This window comes from Corticium candelabrum, chromosome 1, assembly GCF_963422355.1.
Source record: "Corticium candelabrum chromosome 1, ooCorCand1.1, whole genome shotgun sequence".
Taxonomy (NCBI): domain Eukaryota; kingdom Metazoa; phylum Porifera; class Homoscleromorpha; order Homosclerophorida; family Plakinidae; genus Corticium; species Corticium candelabrum.
Genome location: NC_085085.1, coordinates 9,259,186 through 9,280,740, shown reverse-complemented (window position 1 = coordinate 9,280,740; position 21,555 = coordinate 9,259,186). Strand labels below are relative to the sequence as shown.

The window sequence follows — 21,555 nt, the reverse complement described above, 5'->3', positions numbered from 1 at the left end:
ATATATATATATATATAGGGTGTAAAACACGCATATATATATATATATATATATATATATATATATATATATATATATATATATATATATATATATATATATATATATATATATATATATATATATATGATGGCATGTCCACTGATAACAGTGATGACTCTCTTTAGTGTCCTCTATGTCTCTGGTAGAATTTAACACCTGCTTTTGAACGGCATTCCTTTCCACAAGATTGACAAACAAATGACTTGTTGGTAGGAACAATTTGTTCTTTCCGTTTTTGACGTTGAGCTTGAAGATGTCTAATACGATTTTCTTCAAACTGTTGGAGTGATGAATGGCAGAGAGATCTCCAGTTTGTTCTATCACATATATATATATATATATATATATATATATATATATAGGGTGTAAAACACGCATATATATATATATAGGGTGTAAGACATGCATATATATATATATACATAGGGTGTAAAACACGCATATATATATAGGGTGTAACACACGCATATATATAGGGTGTAAAAACACACACACATATATATATAAATATATATATATATAGGGTGTAAAACACGCATATATAGGGTGTAAAACACCTATATATAGGGTGCAAAACATGCATATATATAGGGTGTAAAACACGCATATATCTAGGGTGTAACACACGCATATATATAGAGTGTAAAAACACACATATATATAGGGTGTAAAACACGCATATATATATATATATATATATATATATATATATATATATATATATATATATATATACATATATATATATATAGGGTGTAAACACCTATATATGTATATAAGGTGTAAAACACGCATATATATATATATATATATATATATATATATATATATATAGGGTGTAAAAACACACACATATATAGAGTGTTAAACACGCATATATAGGGTGTAGAACACACCGGGTGGTCGAAAGATACCTGATCTCAGTAAGGGTACACGTGAGACGTAAGATGAGATGACAGGTGAATAAACATTCGTTTGTAATTGAACAGGCACACTACACCCACATAGACAACTGAAGCCCGAGAATCCAATTGAAAATTTACAATCTGAGAATGGTGTGCATGTTTTGCTGCTATACAGAGCGAGACCATCCGTATTCCCGCTCTTCTAGAAAACACTATAGCTTTGAGTTGCACTAGCGGATTCAAGACATGGGCGGAGTCTTTACAGTTAATTAATTAGGCGACGAATATAGTTTACAACAACTTTATTTCTGTAGATCAGACAATAGACTCTCAGTCTCTCTCCGCCAAGGATTGACAATCCGGGAATGACGAGGGCGGAGACTGAGAAGACTTCATGCAGAACAGCGATATAAATCTAGCGGATGCATCCATGCCTAAGCAGTTATAGATATGTAAACATTCATTATTTGCCTGACAAATATCGATAGAATGAATCTGACTGACGAATTCCTCGACCAAATTGATCAATTTAAATTTGGGTCCAGTTGGTTTAGTCTAGTGCTTGCTGTCTGTAAAGCATACGTGCATTTTACCTACACATTAATTAACTAACTAAGCAAGAGGCATCAAGAACAGTACACTCGATCGTCATGATACGGTATTAAGCTTTATCGAATTCTCAATATTTACAAAAACTAGATGTATCAGGAATAATTTTATGGAATAGTTAGACGCATAGAGAGACAAGGCATGTGCCGCTTATCAAAACAATCTTAATTAATGATTAATTAGCTAATTAGTATATACACGCTTAACCTGCTCATGTCGTATGTTCACAAAGACGTCCTTGTTACAGAAACACTACAGCGGCGTTAGCGACGTGTTTGCTCAAAAACAAAAAATGGCGTCTTTCTTTTATATAGTATATATATATATATATATATATATATATATATATATATATATATGGTAATTTCATTGAACGTTACCAACAAGTTCTCGTATTCTAAAGTGCATATAATAGTGTAGTAGTGGTAGTTGTAGTACTTTGATTACGTATATATACGTGAGTGTGTACATGCACGTGTCTTGTGAGCAAGTACTTTGTTGCGAATGTGTTAGTCGATTACAATTTTATTGTCGCTTAATTTTCTTATAAATAAATGAATCAATGAATGAATTGTTCTATATCCTACACCAGCCATTTATGCTTTAAAGATTGTTGTTTACAAAATACATCTATTTTAACGATATATTAATTAACAAAACCCACCAGCACTTAATTATAGCAGCTATACATTGTGTAACAGCTAATTAATTAACTTGTTAAAACTACATTGAATAGCAGAACGCAACGCAATATGTGTACTAAACACTGAGTTCATCTATAGAACTATACACTACTAGATCTGACCAAATCCGTGACAATTTAAAATTGCAAACGCCATTTTGTCCCTGAAATATTCTTAAGAGCCACAGAGTGCGACAGGAAGTACTAGTCGTAAGTCGCAAGTAGATGACCTTGGGCACGTACCAGTCACGTCGCTATGATCGACTGCAAGTACAAGATCTTTGTGGAATCCCATTGCTGGAACTGAATCCAAGCCTGTGGCAAACGTGAGAATAGCTGGAAGGTCCAGCGAGCATGCTGCTTCGTCCTCACCTGCAATACACATGCATGCACATAGTATAGTATCGTATTGCATTGAAAAAGATTTAATTATTTAACAACTGTGTTTATACGTAGTACGTTGTAATAAGTTTAGGTTAGGTATATGTATGCACCTGTGGAGACGAGGCCATCTTCTACATCACTGAGAAAGCGATACCAGTAAAGTAAGAGTTCCTCTTCTTTTGTTCTCGCATTTGTGCCTGTCTGTGAAGGGGTGAACTTGAACAAGCTGCGCATAGCTGTAGCATCGATCGAGACGGTTGGAGTATGTGTAAACAGTGCTTTCGCCAAAGGAAAATTTCCAGCTATGAGCTCGTTGACTTGGTGTGAGCGAAGACCTTCTAATAGCTGATCTAGGGCCGTTTTGTTACTGTAAATAATTTGTTGGAGACAGACCCCTGTCACTAGCTGCGTAATATGATGGGCTTCCAACGACGATGACGGTCGTCCATACCCAAGCTTGAACCGTAGGTCATATTTTCGAGTTTCTAACATTTGCCTCGCTTCGTCAATACTGGTGGCATCTTGAAGCTGTGACAGTGACAGCACAAAACCGTCAATTAATTAATTAATTAGAATAGTCAAGCGGAAAACATACCTCTTGCCAGACTTCACGCATATCGGAATCCGGTAGCTCTTCAATAGTAGGAGTTAATCCTTCCAATCCATTAGCCAGATACCAGGCTGTAGATGGTGCAAGAAACTTTGGAGCGGGTCCCCTTGAATCAATGACATGGCCATGAGTCGTCCTGGAAAACTCATAATCATGTTGCAAACGAAGTCTATCTGTGTTAGTACGCAAGTCTTACCAGCTACAAGGTACTTTTTCTGCTGTAAAGCTGGGACACCGAGAGAGACAGTGCGAGAATGAAGCAAGCCAACGAAAAGGTTTGAATAGCAACATTCTTGCAAAGCGAGACGAAACAATTCCCGTCTAGGGCCACCGTCGTCTACCGCCTCTTCCAATAGAAAGTGTATACGAAGCCACTTCTGCCCAGTAAACTTAGGACGCGTCATTGCTTGAACAGTGTCCAACCAAAGATGTGATCTCCTCACATCGATTTCGTCCATATTCTCTCTGTCACGGTCAAGAACATCAATGTAAGGCAACACTGCTTCTTGATGGTTCTTCAGTGTAAACTGTACGACAGTAGCTGTAGTGGCTGTAGTCGCTGTAGAAGCGGTCTCATGTTGTTGACTATAGACAACATGCAGAGTTGCTGTATACTGCTGTTATGTCATTCAAGGACGTTTGTATACATGCACGCTTAGACTCTAGCATGTTTACCTGCAGACGTCTTCAACGCTAGCAGTTAACGCTGCCTGCAAATCAACATCATCATCGCACAGGTAACTTTTGAGCTCTTCGTCGTCGTCATCGCCGGAAATGTTCGGTGTCATGACATGTACTCTCTTTACAGACAAATATGGAGATCATAAAAAGGCCAAATATAGAACATAATGTATAATCATGCAGTTTCTCACCCATTTGTGAGAATTGGTGAGAATTTATGAAACATTTATTATAATGTCTCACGAGTTAAATATTAATTATTATAAATTGAAGTATATTTATTTACACACTTACATATACAAATAAACATTCACAACTATTTATGAAATCTTTACACTCGTCTTTACGGAGTCAAAATTGCATTCATCTGGCATCGTCGTTTTGTCGATTCGTCTTTCTGTTTTGCCGTAAATCCATATGACAAGTGCTGACACACTCATATATATATATATATAAATACTAGGATCCATGGCCCGTCCTTCGTACGGGCAAGATACTGCAGTGTAAAGGTAGGTCTGTGGACACGTCACGCGCAATCTTTGTTGCGAGGTCCCGGATATGCTGAATAAATTCGAATCTTGTTCTTCGCGCTTGTTTCGAACGAAATCGACACACTGACTTTTTATTAATTAATATGCTCATTATTAAGTTAATACCATAATTATTGTCTTTAAAAGAATAATGGAACAGTTGATCGCATGGTTACGTGACAATGGTTGCGTAGCAATAATTTCTATCAAAGTAACGCGAAGAAACTCAAAAAACAGACTTTTGTCTTATTTGAGCTTTCGTTTTTATTCCGTTTGTTACGAATAAGTCTCCTTTGCTCTTTAGTCGCGTAAGGGAGCAAAATCGAGAGTCGTTTGACTCTTCTCGCCAACAAATTTCAATTGAGTCGACCCCTCCAAAAAGGTCAATTAATCAAAAAAGTCAATTATAATTATTATATTATATATTACTAACACAATTCATAATTACAAAAACTTTTGTAATTAAAATTTTTTGCATTAAATGGTCTATAAATTAGATATTCCGGTCATGAATTAGCAGTTCTCTGAAGTTGTAGGCTACATGACGCATCAGTACATGCAGCTGATCTTGCTTTTAGTGTCATCTGTCATCTCATCTTACGTCTCACGTGTACCCTTACTGAGATCAGGTATCTTTCGACCACCCTGTGTGTTTTACACCCTATGTGTGTGTGTGTGTGTGTGTGTGTGTGTGTGTGTGTGTGTGTGTGTGTGTGTGTGTGTGTGTGTGTGTGTGTGTGTGTGTGTTTACACCCTATATATATGCGTGTGTTACACCCTATATATATATATATATATATATATATATATATATGTATGTATGTATGTATGTATTTAACACCCTATATATATGTGGTTTACACCCTATATATATATATATATATATATATATATATATATATATATATATATATATATATATATATATATATATGCGTGTTATACACACACACACTATATATATATATATATATATATATATATATATATATATATATATATATATATATATGGGTGTTTTACACCCTATATGTGTGTTTTACACCCTATATATGTGACTAACCTAATAAAGTCACGTTCCGCGTGCTATACTAATCAGCACCATACCAGACATAGTGGTGATGGAATAGCATCCGGGGCTGCAATCCACACTGCGTCTGGGGCGAGGCTAATCGTCATCTTCTGGTACATGGTTGAGAGAAACAATTGCTAGGGCCCGTATAAGGCCGCAGCCTAGGACGTGTAGCCGAGATTGACAATCCGGGGAATGACAAGGGCGGAGTGAGACGACAAGCTATCTGTGGGCGTTTAGCTCAGAGACTGCGCGAAAAGCCTGGCTTGCGAGGCTACGGTCCACTGCGCGAAAGAGCCTGGCTTGCGAGGCTACGGTCCAGGTATGACGTGCTTACTTTTTTATTAGATAGTCCGCATGACGTACATCCTCTCGACATCCTGCTAGTGAGGGCAAACCAAGTAAGTAGACCTAGTACCAGCGTATACAGTCTATTCCATGCAAGCAAAGTGTACAGTCTTCGAGGCTCTCTAGAGAGTATCGTTTGTCAAGTTTGGTCGCGAGCTGAAGACCGACTAAATCCAGTCGACTAGCTAGAGAGGAGGACATGTCAAGAAAAACAGTAAATTCTTTTCAACAAAGTCGTGTACGGTTGTATGAAGATACGATCGTTACCAAGAAGGCAAGTAAGGTGAGGGCTGAGTCATCAGACATATTGACTGTTCCGGTCTGATGAGCAGTTTTTGTTGAACGCAGTTAAATAGTTCTGAAGAAAAGCTAACAATTACAACGACAAGAATTGCTACAACAGCAAGCTCAGGAGAAGGTACAAATGAAATAATTGCTTGCAAAGTATTGTCATCCAATTTCTTATGTACCATGTAATGTACCTGTTCGGTGTAGTTTACTATAAAGATTTTCTTTTATGATGGCAGAATCTATTTCTGTGGAGTTGACTGGTTGGCGAAAAAAGGCGGTCAAACCATTTCCCGATCCAAAGTTCAAAGTGAACATGTCCTGTTCTGAGTGTAGCTATCAAGTTAGTGAACCCAAACTCAAGATAACTATCTTTCGTACTGATGATGAATGTGGACGAATAAAAGAGCACCAAGTGTTGAAAATGAGCTCTGTACAGCAGCTCACAGCTTGGACCGCGGAACTCATTCAAGCTTCAACGTTCGAGCCAGGTAGGTAGTGCACATAAAATATACCTGTGTACCACATAATGTAAGTTCAATTTTTTATGGTTTTCTGCATGGTTTATTTTTGTTGCCATTATGTTTTAAATATTGCTTTTAGAAGAAGTGCATTGTTGTGAAGACAATAACTGTACTGTAAACTGTTAACAATTTATCTAATCTAGTGAGCGTAGTTGAAACAGTTAGCTCATCATGCTGAATTTAATAGGCAAAAATTTTGAATCGTTATAATTACACACGCGCGGGCACACACACACACACACACACACACACAAGAAAAACAATACAAACACACTAGTGCAGTGTATGTTCTTAGTAACTTAACTCAAAATATAGTGTCTAACAAGGGCAAGTATGAGAAGTTTCTTATCGATGATTCCAAGTATAACAAAACCATTGGGTTTTACATGACGCAACCACAGTGTCTTTATCATGATTTCTGGTATTCTCACTTGTGCAAAAGTTGCTGGTAACTCAATTAAACTTGGTTTGATAGACCAAATTGCAAAGTCGACAATCAGCAACCTGGCATCTACCACAAGGGATGCATGCAATTGCTGAATCCACTTCTTGCCTTGAAATTCTTGACGTTACGGAGCTGCAGCCAAAGAGGTGGCTGATCATCCTACCACACGCGAGCACGCAAGCGCACGCACGGATGCACGCACACACGAACACACACACACACACACACACACACACACACACTCACACACACTCACACACACACACACACACACACACACACACACACACACACACACACACACACACAAATAGTATATAATGCCGGTTCTGACGCACCCTCTTTAAGGGTTCTAGGAAGCTATTAAATACTGCTTGCACGAGCTCGCCTCAGTAGAGGTTGTGGTCAATCCTAACGCATCCTCTATTGTTGCGCTTGTCCTCCCACTATCTACTGTATGTGAGTCTAGGCCATGTTGTCTATCTCGCGGTCTCTATGTCATCTTCCCTTAATTGTCGCGGGCGCGCACCCCCACTTGGAGTCCGTGACGCATGAAGACATGGAGAGAGCATAGTGAAATTGCGTCCTATGAGAAATAGTACACCTATATTATATAACAACAAAATTGTGTCCCTGATGCAAGGGCTACGTCTTGAACTATCGTCTTTCGATGAGATCCACAGTAGTATACTCGTCTCTGCGTGTTTCTGTTGGGCTTTTTTGGTCGCGTTGGTGCCGTCACTCTTCTTTGCTGGCGTTGGTATCGTCGTTGGTGTCGCCACTATTCACAGGATGTAATGTTGCGGGTATATGTCTCTGGTTGGTGTTGTTGTTGGCGTTTGCCGATATAGATCTGCTGTGGTGTATGCTCGGTATGTCTCTGCTGTTGGTCGAGAAAATATTCGCCCAATGACTGCTACTCCTATTAGGCTAATGTGACCTATAGCGGCGATACCTTTACGAATTCTCGCGTCGAGTGAGGGTGCTCGCCCTCGACTCGTCAACGACTAGATAGACAACATGTAATCCATGCCTTATACTTACAAACGGGGGACAGTTGGCGGACTAGCGCAACAATAGAGGATGCGTTAGGATTGACCGCCGCTACTGAGACGTTCTCGTGCATGCAAGCAGAAGGTGCACCAGACCTGGTGTCATAGGGAGTTTGACATCCCCTGTTTGTTGCATCCCCTCCTCCTGAGCTGTATTTACTAGGGAATTTGGTATCCCCGAGTCGTAGATATGAGGGTTTGATGCACCCTCTTGGTATCCTTTGGGGAATTTGGTATACCCATACGCATCATGTAGACAAACGATCAGTCGGCTGACGAACTACCGGTGTACTTCCCAAGAGTAATCATACTCCAAAGGTCTGGGGCACGCTTATTAGCATCCCTTGGGGATTTGATATCCTTTAGATACGCATCATCACAGAGTACTGTAGTACCCTATACAAGGACGGATCTACTGTCTGTTTCCCATAAGTGTGAACTTTAAAAATCTTTAATATCCCCGCTGTTTTTTGGACTTTCGTATGATCTCGATATCGTTAGAAACCGCTAGGTCTGGCGTTTCTGTTTATCAAATTATCTAAGTCCTTCCTACAGAGGAAACGGAAGGATAATGCTTTTGCATATCAAAGACAAACAGGTGGAGCAATGGTTATTATCCAATTATCTTGTAAGACCAACGGATCAGCAACTGGAATCATTTAGATAATTGGTATAACGTGGTCAAACTGGAGCAGCTTTTAGTGCTGTAATGAGCACACCTGGTGTGAACACTACTTTATTACTCACTTCCGGGTTCACACTTACGGGAAATAGACAGTGAGCGCTTTCACACACAGGGTTAACTTGGGTTAACTCGGGTTAAGATAACTCGGGTAGAGTTATGATAACCCTACTCTACCCAATTTGCGTTCACATGTGGGTACGCGGGTAATTACATGCAGAAGCCCTATTAGTAATGCACATACACGGAAGTAGTTCGATGGCTTCGCAGGAAAGTACGTATCGTGTGGGATCCCTATTTAGGCAGTATCAGGAGAGCGGGCAGGGCTATTGCCCTGACTCACAGCTTGATTGTCAACCATCCGCTGTTTCTGCCTCTTCTGGTGTTGATGAAAACTCGTTGCCAGCTGGCTGGTCTGCTTCAGGTGAAACAGCCGATTCTCTGTGCTCTGTGCTCATTGGGACAAATGTTCAACTCAAGAACAAGCGGAATGCATTGATCTTGAAATGTCATCAGATTGGGTCGAGAGTTAAAATGAAATTGCAGACAACAGCCAACCAATTGCAACAGTTGATAGCAAAAGAAAGAAAGCTAGGGGTTTCACGTTAGACGAGACATCAACCTTCATTAACTTATGGGCACACCAACAAGTTCAAAGGCTTTTATCTAAACCAGGGAACAAAACACAAATCTGGTAAAGGCTGCCAGAAGAAATGCACAAAAGGGATACAACAGAAGTGTATAACAGTGCAAAGACAAATCAAGAATTTAAAGAAAGAGTACAAAGCAGTAAAGGACAAAATTAAATGAAGTGGAGAAGGTAATGCTCCAGTTGATTTCCCTCATTTCGATGCTATGGACTCTGTTTTTGGTTATTTTCCTTCTGTTACCCCTATTGCTGTCTATGAAAGTGCTGGAAATGCTAATTTTCCTTGTGATGTTGTTGATGATAATGTTGAAACTTCCAGCTTGTCAGTGCTTTCTGGAGGCTGTCACGTGAGTGATTCTCCTGGTTCCATACCAGAAAGGCCATCAAATTGCAGTGCCCTAGCATGTGCAGATGAAACTGTTGAATCGAACATGCCATCATCTGCTTCCCATGACACGGAAACTGCTCAGTCAAAAAAAAAGAAAACAACCAACAAAACCACCTCATACTCAATCAAGAAAAAGAAAGCGTTCTAGTTTGGAAAAGGAGACAACAGACTTGGCAAATGTTGCCATGCAATTGGCTGATGTTGGAAACAAACTGATAGAGTACATGACAAATCAGGAAGAAGCAGAGATGAAGCGTGAAAAGAGAGAGACAAAAGCAGCAAAAAGGAGAGACAATTTTATGTTAGAAGCACTTAAGCTTATAACTGGAAGTGCACAAGCTCATTCCTCGACTAGGTTGGATGAGCACTCTGATAGTGGTTTAATAGACTAAAACACAACACAACAGCACGATCACAATAGCTGCCAAAGTAGCTAATTTACAGTGATGTTAAGGCCTTCCACTTTTCTGCACTGACTGCACATGTCATTCTATAACGTTGCCAGGTAGTCTCTAATGGTGTTACGAATAAAGGATGCTGAAGCCGCTGTTCCTCTACCTAAGTCCACTTCGTCGCAACCCTCCCTACTACTTTCCACTTCATAGTCCAAGTTAATTTCTTTGTGAAGTAGACAGTAATTGTGCAATGTGCAACAAGCTACAACAACTGCCTGAATGTTGTTGAGGTGCCCTTCCTAATGGCTTAGTAAGATTCTCCAACGACCTTTCAGTAGGCCAAATGCTCGCTCAACAAGAATTCGAGCACAACTATGTTTGTAATTGAAATCTCTCTCAGATTGTGCCGAGTTCTTACTTTCTGGGTATGGTTTAAGCAACCACTTCTTTATGGGATAGGCAGGGTCGCCAAGAAGTAGAACTGGCACTTCAACATTACAGATACAAACACTTTCACTGTTTGCAAAAGGCGTACCAACACGTTCTGCGTCAGCATATAGACGACTGGTACCAAAGACACGAGCATCATGCCCTCGTCCAGGCCATCCCACACACAAATCAGTAAAATTCATAAATGAATCCACAACAACCTGAAGGATTATCGAATGCTAACCCTTTCTGTTGTAATAACAGTCAGGGCTATAAGATGGAGATCTGATAGGTATATGGGATCCATTAATTGCACCTCCTATTTGAGGAAATCCATGTCCTGCAACCTTGAAGTTGCAATATCTCTTTCGAGGTAAGTTCCAGATGGCATCTTGATCAGTTGTGGACTTAACTGCATGGCAATTACTTGACACACCTTATTCACAATCTGAGAGGCGGTTGATTTTCCAACTGCAAAGAGATTGGAGAGAGTTCTATAACACTCATTGCATGCCAAACGATATAACGTCACTGCCACACGCTTTTCCACAGACACAGCACTCCTCATTAACGTTGATTGCTTTGCAATGTAGGTTTGTAGTTCTTGACACAAGCTATAATAATAATAATAATAATAATAATAATAATAATAATAATAATAATAATAAACGGTAGGCGGTATGATCCCAGACCCTCTCCGGCGTTGTCGTGTTATACGGGAACCGGGCACGACGGCGCGAGAGGGTCTGGTACGAGGCTAAGAAATGATATCACAAAAACCTCACAAGTATAGCTGTTTGTACATCAAAGTGTGTCGATTTTATATCTTGCATGGCTGGCGTTTATTTCTTTGTTTGTTGTAATGACAGCTTATGCATTACTCTAATATTTTTACAACAAAATGTTTAATTAATCTTGATTTATGAATGACTTGTAACATACTTTGTCGTTGTTTACTAAGAGAACACGCTACAGCGTTGCTTTCACGTCGTCGTTCCCGAAGTGAGTTCAGAGCAAACTGCACCGTATTTCAAACATCTTGTATTGCAAGCCCGTCATCCCCACAATTGTCAACTAGTCGTCCGTGATCCGTTGAGACTAACCGACGTGAAGTATTGGGATCTCGCAAGACTCAAATCATTCACATTCGAATTCATCCCACGTCCTCTGGTTTGCTTCAAGCTAACCGACGAACTATTATCATCCGATCTAACGAGTGCTCCAGATGAGTCAGTGCATTTCTTGTCAGCTGAGGTGGCACGGCAGGCACTTAACTTCGTAGAATTGCTTCTGACGACCAGATCGCCCAAGCTGTACGTGAAAGCGGCTAGGCAAGTGTCCAATCGTCAGACATCACAAGGTGAAGTCACAAGCAGAGTTACTTTCGATTTTCAAAGCAAACATGACTCGTCCGTCCAACAGTTCTTGCCTGTCAGCCCTATAAATTCCAAAGTCAAGTTGCCTTCTGTCTCACGTTTCAGTTGTGATCTTAGAGATGCAAATCCCTACGCTGTAGTGGACGTGGTTGCTAGATTGACAGCTCCACTTCCTCCAAAAGATCTGATTCGTCCTGGAGTTGTTTTACCTCGAATACTAGAAAACATCGGTTACGTCAAGTTTTCAAAAGTAGAGACTTTCAATCCGCTTTCGCAAGAAAAGAGATTGCCAATCAAAATTCTCGTAGATCCACAACCTGATGCTGATTACGATGACGTGGCAGAAGGCACGCTTGATGATGTCTACGATGACGTGGAAGAAGGCACGCTTGATGATGTCTACGATGACGTGGAAGAAGGCACGCTTGATGATGACTACGACGAAGTGGCAGCAGATACGCCTGATGACGTCTACGAGGATATAGTACCAGCTAAAAGTGAGCCATGCACTCACAACACGTAGCAGTTGTACTCATACATATATATCTACATATCTACATATCTATATATATACACGCGCGCGCGCGCGCACTGGTTGGAAGGCAGAAGATAGAAAATCATAAGCAAGTCAGACGATGTATAGTGTATGACGATCATGGGTGTTGCGTATGCATTGGATTAGATAATCGGTACCATGTAACATTTTCAGTATTTACTACACTATATACCTGTATAAATCAAATATGTGCATTTGCCTTGCTAGTCGGTTAGCAGAAGCAGAAGGAACAATTTTAGTAAATAGAACAGCAGTTGAACTCGTAGACGAATGAAAATGCGTTTATACTAGTTTTCTTATTGTACACTGATATATTTAGATATCTTTTATCTGGCTTGTATGTATAGGTAAAAGATTGTTTTTCTATGACGACAGATCTTTACACAATTGAAAGAAGCTCTAAGTAAATAGACAAACTATATGCATCAAATTATCACACATTCTTGCATGATTCAATCTATCAATAACAAAGACAATTTAGAGTACGTGAGTATAACTGTCTTTAATAACTAATTTTTTTATTATAATCGGCTTGCTTACTAAAAGTTTTCTTATTCACGATTCGGCAAAACAAGTCTTTCCAGAATAGCCTGAAGAAGCTTGCGAGTGAATATGCGTAGTAATCATGCATCATTGTGAGCACTGACCCAGCGCTTTACGCGAACGAGGAACCAGGCAATAACAACCAGACATGTGCACGTAGCAAATTATTACGTTTACCTTGCACACATACTAGAATGCAAGTCGCGAGTGTGGATGATCTCAATTAGGGTAACATACACAGCAGGAAGAGGAGTCTCCTCGCACCCTGAAAACACTTTGAGATATACGCTTCTGGTGAGCTGCTAGAGTGTAGACTAGTTAGCTAAAGTTACTTAGTATCATGTGGTTGCTACAATCTAGTGCTAAATTGTTGCTGTTCAAATCGATACATACCAGGAAAAGTGAATTCTAATGCAAGCAATAAACAAAACTGATTACGCATGCACCCTATATATATATATATATATATATATATATATATATATATATATATATATGTATGTATGTATGTATGTATGTATGTATGTATGTATGTATGTATGTATGTATGTATGTATGTATGTATATGTATGTATGTATGTATGTATGTATGTATGTCCTAGGGTAGAGCTGTCTACTACTAGGCGCGTCCACAGGTGGCGGATAGTGGAATGGCCTTCAGATATGGAGGTTAGCTGCGACATAAGCAGGTTTCCTGTCGAATAAGCAGTCGTGGACCAACAGCGGTAGTGTTAACAGGGAGGAGTGATGCAGCATGTGGCAGTGCTGCTTCGTCTAAATGCTCCAATATCCTATTGACAACACTACGACATGGCGAGAGCAGGCCGCCATTTCAAGGCCTGTGCCAGCGCGTAGTTTTCTTAAAATGAGCGTTGGTAGTGCTCTGTTTGTGGTCAAGGATCTGTGACTTCAAGCAGTTTGGCTGATGAGGCAAATGTGACTGGACCTATTCTATGCAGTTCAATGGCTCTGAGGGCAATCATACCGAGTAGCTTGTGACATACTCAAATGGCAGTTACACAGATCTCTCTCAGGTGTAGCTGGCAAGTCACATGCATCTAGACGCATAAGTTCTCTTGTTGCATCTCTTGCCCCAGAGATCTGTTTTGTGCGTTCTGGACGAGAGAGTGGGTTTGGATCTGCACACCCCTGGCTCACTATAATCTCTTCATTGTGCAGGTTCCTTTAGTGTTTCCTATTCAAGAAACATTAAAGAGTCATCACTGAAATCAGTGGACATACCATCATGTATGTATGTATATGTATATGTATATGTATATATCGACCACCCAATTAATTGGTTGACGAGGTACCTAGGCTTCTTATATAGGTTTTGTATGTATATTCCGACAAAACAAGTACTAAGTATACTGGCGTAGTGTCGGGGGGGGGAGGGGGGCTCTGGTATTCCTCAACACATTGTTACAATGTAGGCGTATCAAAATTCTAATGCCCTTCAACCAGTCCATCAAAACGAGAGTGGGCGTGCAACATCTGATTCGTATAGTTGAAACAACCGTTTCCCAATTTTCTTATTTATTGTTAATATGCATGTGCGATGATGTACATGGATATGTATAACTAAAAATATCTACATTTTTTATCATGTCAGCCTCCTCTCCTATAGATATCAGTTTCTTATCATAGTAGCTCAAAACGTGGTTGAAAGCACCATTAACGGGCCAAATTAATGGAGCACTTCACCGGTCCGCGCATCTCTGACTCCGCCCTCAGCACTAAACGTTTCTGGTCACACATCAAGTTGGGAAGTTTGGCGCTATGATATCTCAGAGCAAAGTTGATAGCTATGCTAAGGTTAGAAAACAAAAACCTAGAAGGCGGTTTTCCAAATAACGTCCAATAAGTGTAGGTTTCGTTTTACCGCTTCGTGTTTGATATTTGCTTGGGTGAAAGTAAAATTTGCTTTCACATCACCGACTCACCTTCAATCTACGGCAAAAAGCACACCTACGGCGATTCGGCTGTAGAATAAAGACACTGTCACGTGATTACGTGTGGTGACGCACGTTTCCGTATGTTTTTCACATCGCACAAGCCCTTTTCTCCATTCGTAGAGAGGAAAGTGCAAAAGACCGAGCGATTGCAAGTCGTTCAATATTAGACGAGTGTACAGTGATTTGCTGCCACTAAACGCCCAGTCCCGTTCAACACCAGGCTACGCCGGTAGACAAAATATGCATTTGCCGTTTCTATGTTTACGTGGCAAATTGTAGCCCCAAGCTTTTTTGCGGCTCCGGACGAAAGCTAAACGAGTATTTTAGAATAGTTATACAACAAGGTTTTCAGAGCTTCACTGGTTTCTTGATAAACATTTACTTGTAGTCCGGTTCGCGGAATGATATCTCACACTAGTGCAACACAAAGACAACTAACTCATTCGATGAAACTCTGGATCAGTGGATGTGCTTTACCAACAAGATTTTTAGGTCTGTAAAAGACTGCACACTAAAACTCGCTAGAAATGAGCCAACTGGCTCACTGACAGCTACTGCTAGGCACTAGAGACAGTGTTACAGTGACAGTCTTGCTCTACATGTGCACTTTGTAAATAGTGGCAGAGTCTAGTGTGCATAGTTTAACTTTCAAACCGTCAGGTTAAAATACATGTACAGCTAGGTTAGATTACTGCCTTTATATCAATTAATTAATTGCTTGTGGACTTCTTCTGATACCAACAGAAGAGCATTGTTTGAGAGATCAACCCTTTGATGTAGCAGATCTATGTGCTTAGTAGCAGCTATGGTGGCAAAAATGTATTTGATTATTGTACAACTCTTAAATACAAATTTAGGCATTATAATTTAAAATATATTATATTTATAATATTAATAATTTAGAAATAATATCAAAAGTTGAGACCCACAACCACCTTGACGCCACAATTTGGTCGCCGTTGTCAAATTCGACCAGTAATACTGTGACTATTAGGAAATTGCAGAAATAACACTGATTAGCTCAAGAAAAGTCATGCACTTTGAATACGATGGGGCAGCTTCCTCGCTTCGATCGGTGACGGACTAAGCACGTGACCAAAGTTTCGCTTACCAGAGTTAGTGAAACTGAGACATTGTGCAAGTTGACAGCCGGTTTGACGACTGTACTGTACTCTTTGAACATGCGCGGTTCATTCTCGATTCTCCAGGGCGTAGTTCACTAGTTTTCTTGTGGCACTATTCAAACTTCCTCCTAATCACAGTAGTCCCGACCGGCTGGCTAAGAAGCAACATGCTAAGAGCGAAAGGAAGAGAATCGACTATTCAACAAAGTCGTGTAAGGTTGTATGAAGATACAGTCGTGAGGAGGAAATCGAGCAAGGTAGAGGGCAAGTAGTATCCGGTTCGGTGCACATACCTAATATGGTTGGACGGTTGCAGCTCTCTTCCGACGAAGAACTAACAATTACAACTTCAAGAATTTTACGAACATCAAGCTCAGGGGAAGGTGTGCGTCCTGCTAATATTTCCTCGTCTAGCGTTATCACACCTGACTAGAATAATAATATTATTGCTTTGTTATTGTGGTAGACTATGTTTCAGTGGAGTTAACGGGTTGGCGGAAACAAGCATCCGTTCCAAAGTTTGAGATCGATGTGTCTTGCCCTGGGTGCAGCTATAACGTTAGTGAACCCGAGCTCAAGATCACAGTCTCCTACAGCTATGCCGGCAAAGATGGACGCATAAAGAAAGATCATGTGCTAAAAATGAAATCTCGAGAGCAGCTCACAGCCTGGACTGCAGAACTTATTCAAGCTTCAACGTTTGAGCCAGGTTGGTGATGTGCGCATGCATGTGGTATGTTTAGTTACCACTGTATATCCTCGCATTTAGCTGCAGGGCTCCTACTAGAACATTTTGGTACTATGTGCGTTTGTACAGTGTGGTTAGGGAATAGGGTAGAAGCCATGTAATTTCCTGGAGGATGTTGCAGACAAAGGAAGACATCACTGATAGCCATATTTCTGATTTTGATTTGGTTGCTTCCTCCACAGATAAATTCTCAGTAGGAACTGACCTGCATCGGTCACACATGCTGCAGACTTTCATCATCTGTATAACAGTGATGTCATCCGTTGTCTGCAATATCCTCGAGGGAATTCCATGTCTTCTATCCTATTCCCTAACCACACTGTACAAAGGCACATGGTACCAAAATGTTCTAACAAGAGCCCTGCATTAACCCGCGGAAATATATAGCTATCACATCTAAGTACAGTATCTTCTCTCTAAGAACAATATTCAGTTAATTTTTACTGGACACAGCCCTAGGAAGGTGGTTGTTCAAGCTGAAAATTTGGTCGAGAGAGATAATTTCATTGTTCTATTTGGTTACATTGTTCTAGCTCATGGACAAGTTGCAGTGCATGGTTGACTTTAACAGACATTCATGTTTAGTTAGTGCAAATGAAATTTATTACTATTTTTGTACCTTGCAGCTGACTTAAATAATCGTAAATCTACTACTAACAAAATATACCACCATATCATTTGTTTATATAGTACCACTATGGCATGTGATGGCTGTAGTATCTCCGAAGAAGGTAGCATGGAGGTGCAGGTAGGGGAGTCGGGGTGGTAGACCAACTTAGGTATCGGTAGCCATGGATGTGAGAGCTCACACGGTAGATACATTGAGGACTGTGTAGATTGGTGAATCTGAGAGGCTTCTGTCATTTGCGGCTTGTACCCTGTAAGCATGTGGTGCAGAAGTTTCTCATTGTGTACGTTTAGGAGCGGATGGTGGGTCCCGCGGTACACAGTGTTACACAGTGTTGGGGTGGTACACTGTGTCAGGGTGCTACACGGTGTCGACTGGATGTGCTAGACGGTGTTGGTGTGGTACACGGTGTCGAAGTGGTACACAGTGTTGGGGTGGTACCGTATGGTACTTTGTCAGGTTGTGAGAGCAATTGCTGTGTATGATATAGCATGTGCTGAAGACGTACAGTACTTACCATCATGGGTTGCTACCATAGACCGGAAAATTGTGGCAACAGTTTAAATTTGGCGATTTGGCGATTCTGTCGTTTGCAAATCGTTATTAGTCGGACGTTCTATTGTGCATGTGCATACCTATGTAAAAAAATGTTACAATTCACGCATCACTGCCACAGTGTGTCAATTGTGCCTGTCCAAAGCAATGTCTATGGTCATTTTATTTACCCCGACATCTGGAGCCCTTTATTGGTGAAAGGTTACATGGACTGTCACTGAGAATTGCTGCATCCGTCTCTACGTGAGTGCAATACGTGCTTCGAAATGCCTGACTTACACAGGGCGGAAGAAAGGAACACACGGTGTACATATCATGCTATGGTGATGCCATACGTTGGCAGAACTCGTAAATTTCCAAACTTAATATTCACCAAAAATTCCCAGTCTATGGTATTCTGTCATGCAATCTTCTACAAACTTATCACATGAAAGCAATCGATTATTAACATGCTGATAGCACAAGTTACAACTTTACAACACGACCATCTAGAGAAGCAGAACTATTTGGATAGCAAAGTTAATTGGAGTTAAATTTAGATTTATACCATGTGTATCTAATTCTTATACCAGCAAACAGATACATTGGCAGTGGTGAGCAGTTTGAGAAGGTTATCCATATAGGTACTTCTAGCAAAATGGAACCACACGGAGCATGGGTTTTTTCTTTACCATATCTCGTCTATTCTAAGTTTAGTCTTTTGCTTGTTGCAATCTGGAGCGTACAAACACTTTGTAATGATAACTCTTCATGTTTGCTTATAGAGAACACGTTTCAACGTTGCTTTCACGTCACTGTTCCCGAGATTGGTTCCGAGCATTCAGAGGAGACCGAGCCGACGTTTGAACATTATATATTACAAGCTCATCATCCCTGTAATTGTCAATTAGTGATTCGTCATCCTTTGAGTCTAAGGGACGTCAAGCTTTGGGATCTTTCAAAGACTAAGGCATTTACGTTTGAGTTTTTTCCAAACCCTCTTTTTCGTTTCCAGCTGACCGACGAGTTGTTGTCGTCCGATGCATCGAGCGAGTCAGAGCAAGTGGAGACAGTATATTTCCTGTCAAGTCTAGTGGCACGGCAGGCGCTGGACTTGGTAGAGTTGCTCCTGAGCACTAGAATGCCTAAGCTTTATCTGAAAGCGAATAAGCACGTCTATACTCGTCAGACATCACAAGGTAACGTCGCAAAAGCGGTTACTTTTGACTTTAAGAGCAGCAGTGGACCCTCCGGCCAACAAGTGTTGTCCAAGAGTTTTGTAGATTTTGAACCCAAACTTCCTTCTTACTCCCCTTCCAGAATTGGTGATAAAGATGCAAGTCCGTATGCTGTTGTCGACTTGCCTTCCACGTGCACAGTAGCAGCTCGTCTTCCACCGACGGATCTCCTTCGTCCAGGAATCGCGCAGTCTCGAGTATTGGGAGACTGCGATTACGTGAGCATGTCGAGAGTGGAGATTTGCGATCCACCCCTACCAGATAATACGCTAACGGTTGGTATTCAGTCTTCGGAGTCAGATCATGATTACGATGACGTTGCAGAAGATGTATCCGTATTTGATGACGATTACGAACTTATGGCGGCAGGTGTAACTCCGTCACTCACGGCACTGACCAATTGCAAGGTAGGTGGCAAGCAGAGCGAGGAAGAAGCTAGTTCAACGGATGAGCCCTCCAGTGAAGTCATGTAGGGATGTGTGTCATGTTGGTTGTAGCAAGTTGCTGATAGATTTCTAGAACATTTGAGGTCGCATTTGACTAGACGTCTAGGTAGCTGCAGGAGATTATAGCGTATGTCTGTCCGATTATAAACGGAAGTGTTTTCATTTCTAATTCTCGGTTTAAACAAAAAAAATTTAAATACTTTTTGCCGGTGTTTGCAGTCAGGACAAATTTGGAACACTGACATTTAGTATTTAGTGTATAAAGTGTAGCAGATTTCTTAGAGTGTACCTGTATTTATAGTTTATCCTCAACTGTTTCTGTCTAGTACCTGGTGAATTGTTCGTTCTCTCGATTGGTGCAACCGACACTAGCGACATGCAAGCATGTATATATATATATATATATATATATATATATATATATATATATATATATATATATAGGTAGCTAGTGCAACAGCTGTCTCTCTAGATGTTCGGTTGGCTTGGTCCAGTTATATTTCATAACACTTTTCTTCAAACCACTCCCCACTTGCAACAAGCACCATCGTACGTATAGTCATCATCTGCGTCTTTCTCAGAGGCATAGGAATGGCATTCAGGTTGAGAGGCAACCTGGATACCATGATTGGAGCTCCTCCATTTGTAGCTCGTTTTCACCATGTCCTATCTCTATATAAAGGAGAGGTGTCGTGTGTCTGTGTCTGTCTGTCTGTCTGTCTGTCTGTCTGCCCGCCTGCCTGTCGTCTGTCTGTCTGTCTGTCTGTCTGTCTGTCTGTCTGTCTCTGTCTGTGTGTGTGTGTGTGTGTGTGTGTGTGTGTGTGTGTGTGTGTGTGTGTGTGTGTGTGTGTGTGTGGGGTGTGTGTGGGGTGTGTGTGTGTGTGTGTGTGTGTGTGTGTGTGTGTGTGTGTGTGTGTGTGTGTGTGTGTTGGTGTGTGTGTGTGTTGGTGTGTGTGTGCATCTGTCTGTAAGAGAGTTTCTCCAAGACGGCGAGTTGTAGCGCCGCCGAATTTTCTCGCACACGTCTCGACAGCGAGACTGTCGTCGTCTTTCGGACTTCTCTCGAGACGACTCGATTTCCTGCTGATCAAACCCGCCTCCATTCGCACGCGAATTTCTCTGGAACGGCTCATCGGATCTCCACCAAATTTAAACTGCCCGATCCATACAGAGCGTGTCGTGTCGTTTTATTGCCGACAACGTCGAAAAGGTAAAATGTTTTGGAGCATATCCGTGTCCTGGAAAATAGGACTGCCTTTGTTTGCCGGTACGGGCGACCCAACGTGACTGTCGAAATGGCTGCGAGACGAGACGGGGCGATTCAGAGATTCAACGGGATATTTACTATCAATCAAAAATACGGTGGCATGTACGTACGTACGGTCGATGACGGGTCGTCGCCAGAGGACCACTGTACCCTTAGCCCGGATATCCGGGCCTCGGGTAATAATCCAATCAGTCCTAGCTCATCTAGTTTTATATATAGATAGATTGACCATAGGCTGCTGATTGGTCCCCGTGATTCTTACGCCTATGTTAATACTGTATCGTGGCACTGAAGTGCGCACATAAACGGTAGACTCGTACCCAGTCCTCCTCCTCGCGCGCTTTCCACGTGTTTTGGCACGTGCTTTCTCTTCCACTCTCCAGTCTACATAAACGGGTCGTTTTTGTATCCAGGTTGGTGCATGA

At 41.0% G+C, this 21,555-nt stretch overlaps 3 protein-coding genes across 7 annotated transcripts; 2 read left to right on the top strand and 1 right to left on the bottom strand.

The window, feature by feature from the left end:
* Positions 1 to 2,185: 2,185 nt before the first annotated feature.
* Positions 2,186 to 4,020, bottom strand: LOC134194419 (G2/M phase-specific E3 ubiquitin-protein ligase-like). Its single transcript, XM_062663377.1, has 5 exons — positions 3,908 to 4,020; positions 3,418 to 3,817; positions 3,218 to 3,376; positions 2,733 to 3,150; positions 2,186 to 2,610 (listed from the first exon to the last, which is right to left on the bottom strand). Exons 1-5 carry the CDS (start codon positions 4,018 to 4,020, stop codon positions 2,414 to 2,416), a joined length of 1,287 nt encoding a protein of 428 aa, XP_062519361.1. The 3' UTR covers positions 2,186 to 2,413.
* Positions 4,021 to 5,801: 1,781 nt separating this feature from the next.
* On the top strand, positions 5,802 to 13,016 carry LOC134182510 (uncharacterized). 5 transcript variants are annotated; one of them, XM_062649930.1, is made up of 5 exons: positions 5,802 to 5,837; positions 5,903 to 6,146; positions 6,212 to 6,281; positions 6,391 to 6,642; positions 11,677 to 13,016. In XM_062649930.1, exons 2-5 carry the CDS (start codon positions 6,063 to 6,065, stop codon positions 12,612 to 12,614), a joined length of 1,344 nt encoding a protein of 447 aa, XP_062505914.1. In that variant the 5' UTR covers positions 5,802 to 5,837; positions 5,903 to 6,062; the 3' UTR covers positions 12,615 to 13,016. The 5 variants fall into 5 exon arrangements, with proteins under 5 accessions (XP_062505914.1, XP_062505921.1, XP_062505929.1 ...); XM_062649937.1 differs by lacking the exon at positions 5,802 to 5,837 and having other exon boundaries at positions 5,844 to 5,916; positions 5,973 to 6,146; XM_062649945.1 differs by lacking the exon at positions 5,802 to 5,837 and having other exon boundaries at positions 5,857 to 6,146; positions 11,677 to 12,341; positions 12,400 to 13,016.
* Positions 13,017 to 16,251: 3,235 nt separating this feature from the next.
* Positions 16,252 to 20,200, top strand: LOC134185532 (uncharacterized). The gene is made up of 4 exons (XM_062653343.1): positions 16,252 to 16,526; positions 16,586 to 16,652; positions 16,736 to 16,978; positions 18,965 to 20,200. The coding sequence occupies exons 1-4, from the start codon at positions 16,437 to 16,439 to the stop codon at positions 19,888 to 19,890; spliced, it is 1,326 nt and encodes a 441-aa protein (XP_062509327.1). The 5' UTR covers positions 16,252 to 16,436; the 3' UTR covers positions 19,891 to 20,200.
* Positions 20,201 to 21,555: the final 1,355 nt, after the last annotated feature.

What these genes read in the sequence shown, in the direction of transcription:
- LOC134194419 (XM_062663377.1), bottom strand. Translation starts at nt 4,020, where the DNA reads ATGACACCGAACATTTCCGGCGATGACGACGACGAAGAGCTCAAAAGT. An exon ending in TGCGTGAAGTCTGGCAAGAG is followed by an intron (nt 3,151 to 3,217) that starts GTATGTTTTCCG and finishes TCACTGTCACAG; the next exon opens with CTTCAAGATGCCACCAGTAT. An exon ending in AGATGGCCTCGTCTCCACAG is followed by an intron (nt 2,611 to 2,732) that starts GTGCATACATAT and finishes TGTGTATTGCAG; the next exon opens with GTGAGGACGAAGCAGCATGC.
- LOC134182510 (XM_062649930.1), top strand. Translation starts at nt 6,063, where the DNA reads ATGTCAAGAAAAACAGTAAATTCTTTTCAACAAAGTCGTGTACGGTTG. An exon ending in TTACCAAGAAGGCAAGTAAG is followed by an intron (nt 6,147 to 6,211) that starts GTGAGGGCTGAG and finishes TGTTGAACGCAG; the next exon opens with TTAAATAGTTCTGAAGAAAA. An exon ending in AGCTTCAACGTTCGAGCCAG is followed by an intron (nt 6,643 to 11,676) that starts GTAGGTAGTGCA and finishes TTGTTTACTAAG; the next exon opens with AGAACACGCTACAGCGTTGC.
- LOC134185532 (XM_062653343.1), top strand. Translation starts at nt 16,437, where the DNA reads ATGCTAAGAGCGAAAGGAAGAGAATCGACTATTCAACAAAGTCGTGTA. An exon ending in TGAGGAGGAAATCGAGCAAG is followed by an intron (nt 16,527 to 16,585) that starts GTAGAGGGCAAG and finishes GGACGGTTGCAG; the next exon opens with CTCTCTTCCGACGAAGAACT. An exon ending in AACATCAAGCTCAGGGGAAG is followed by an intron (nt 16,653 to 16,735) that starts GTGTGCGTCCTG and finishes TTATTGTGGTAG; the next exon opens with ACTATGTTTCAGTGGAGTTA.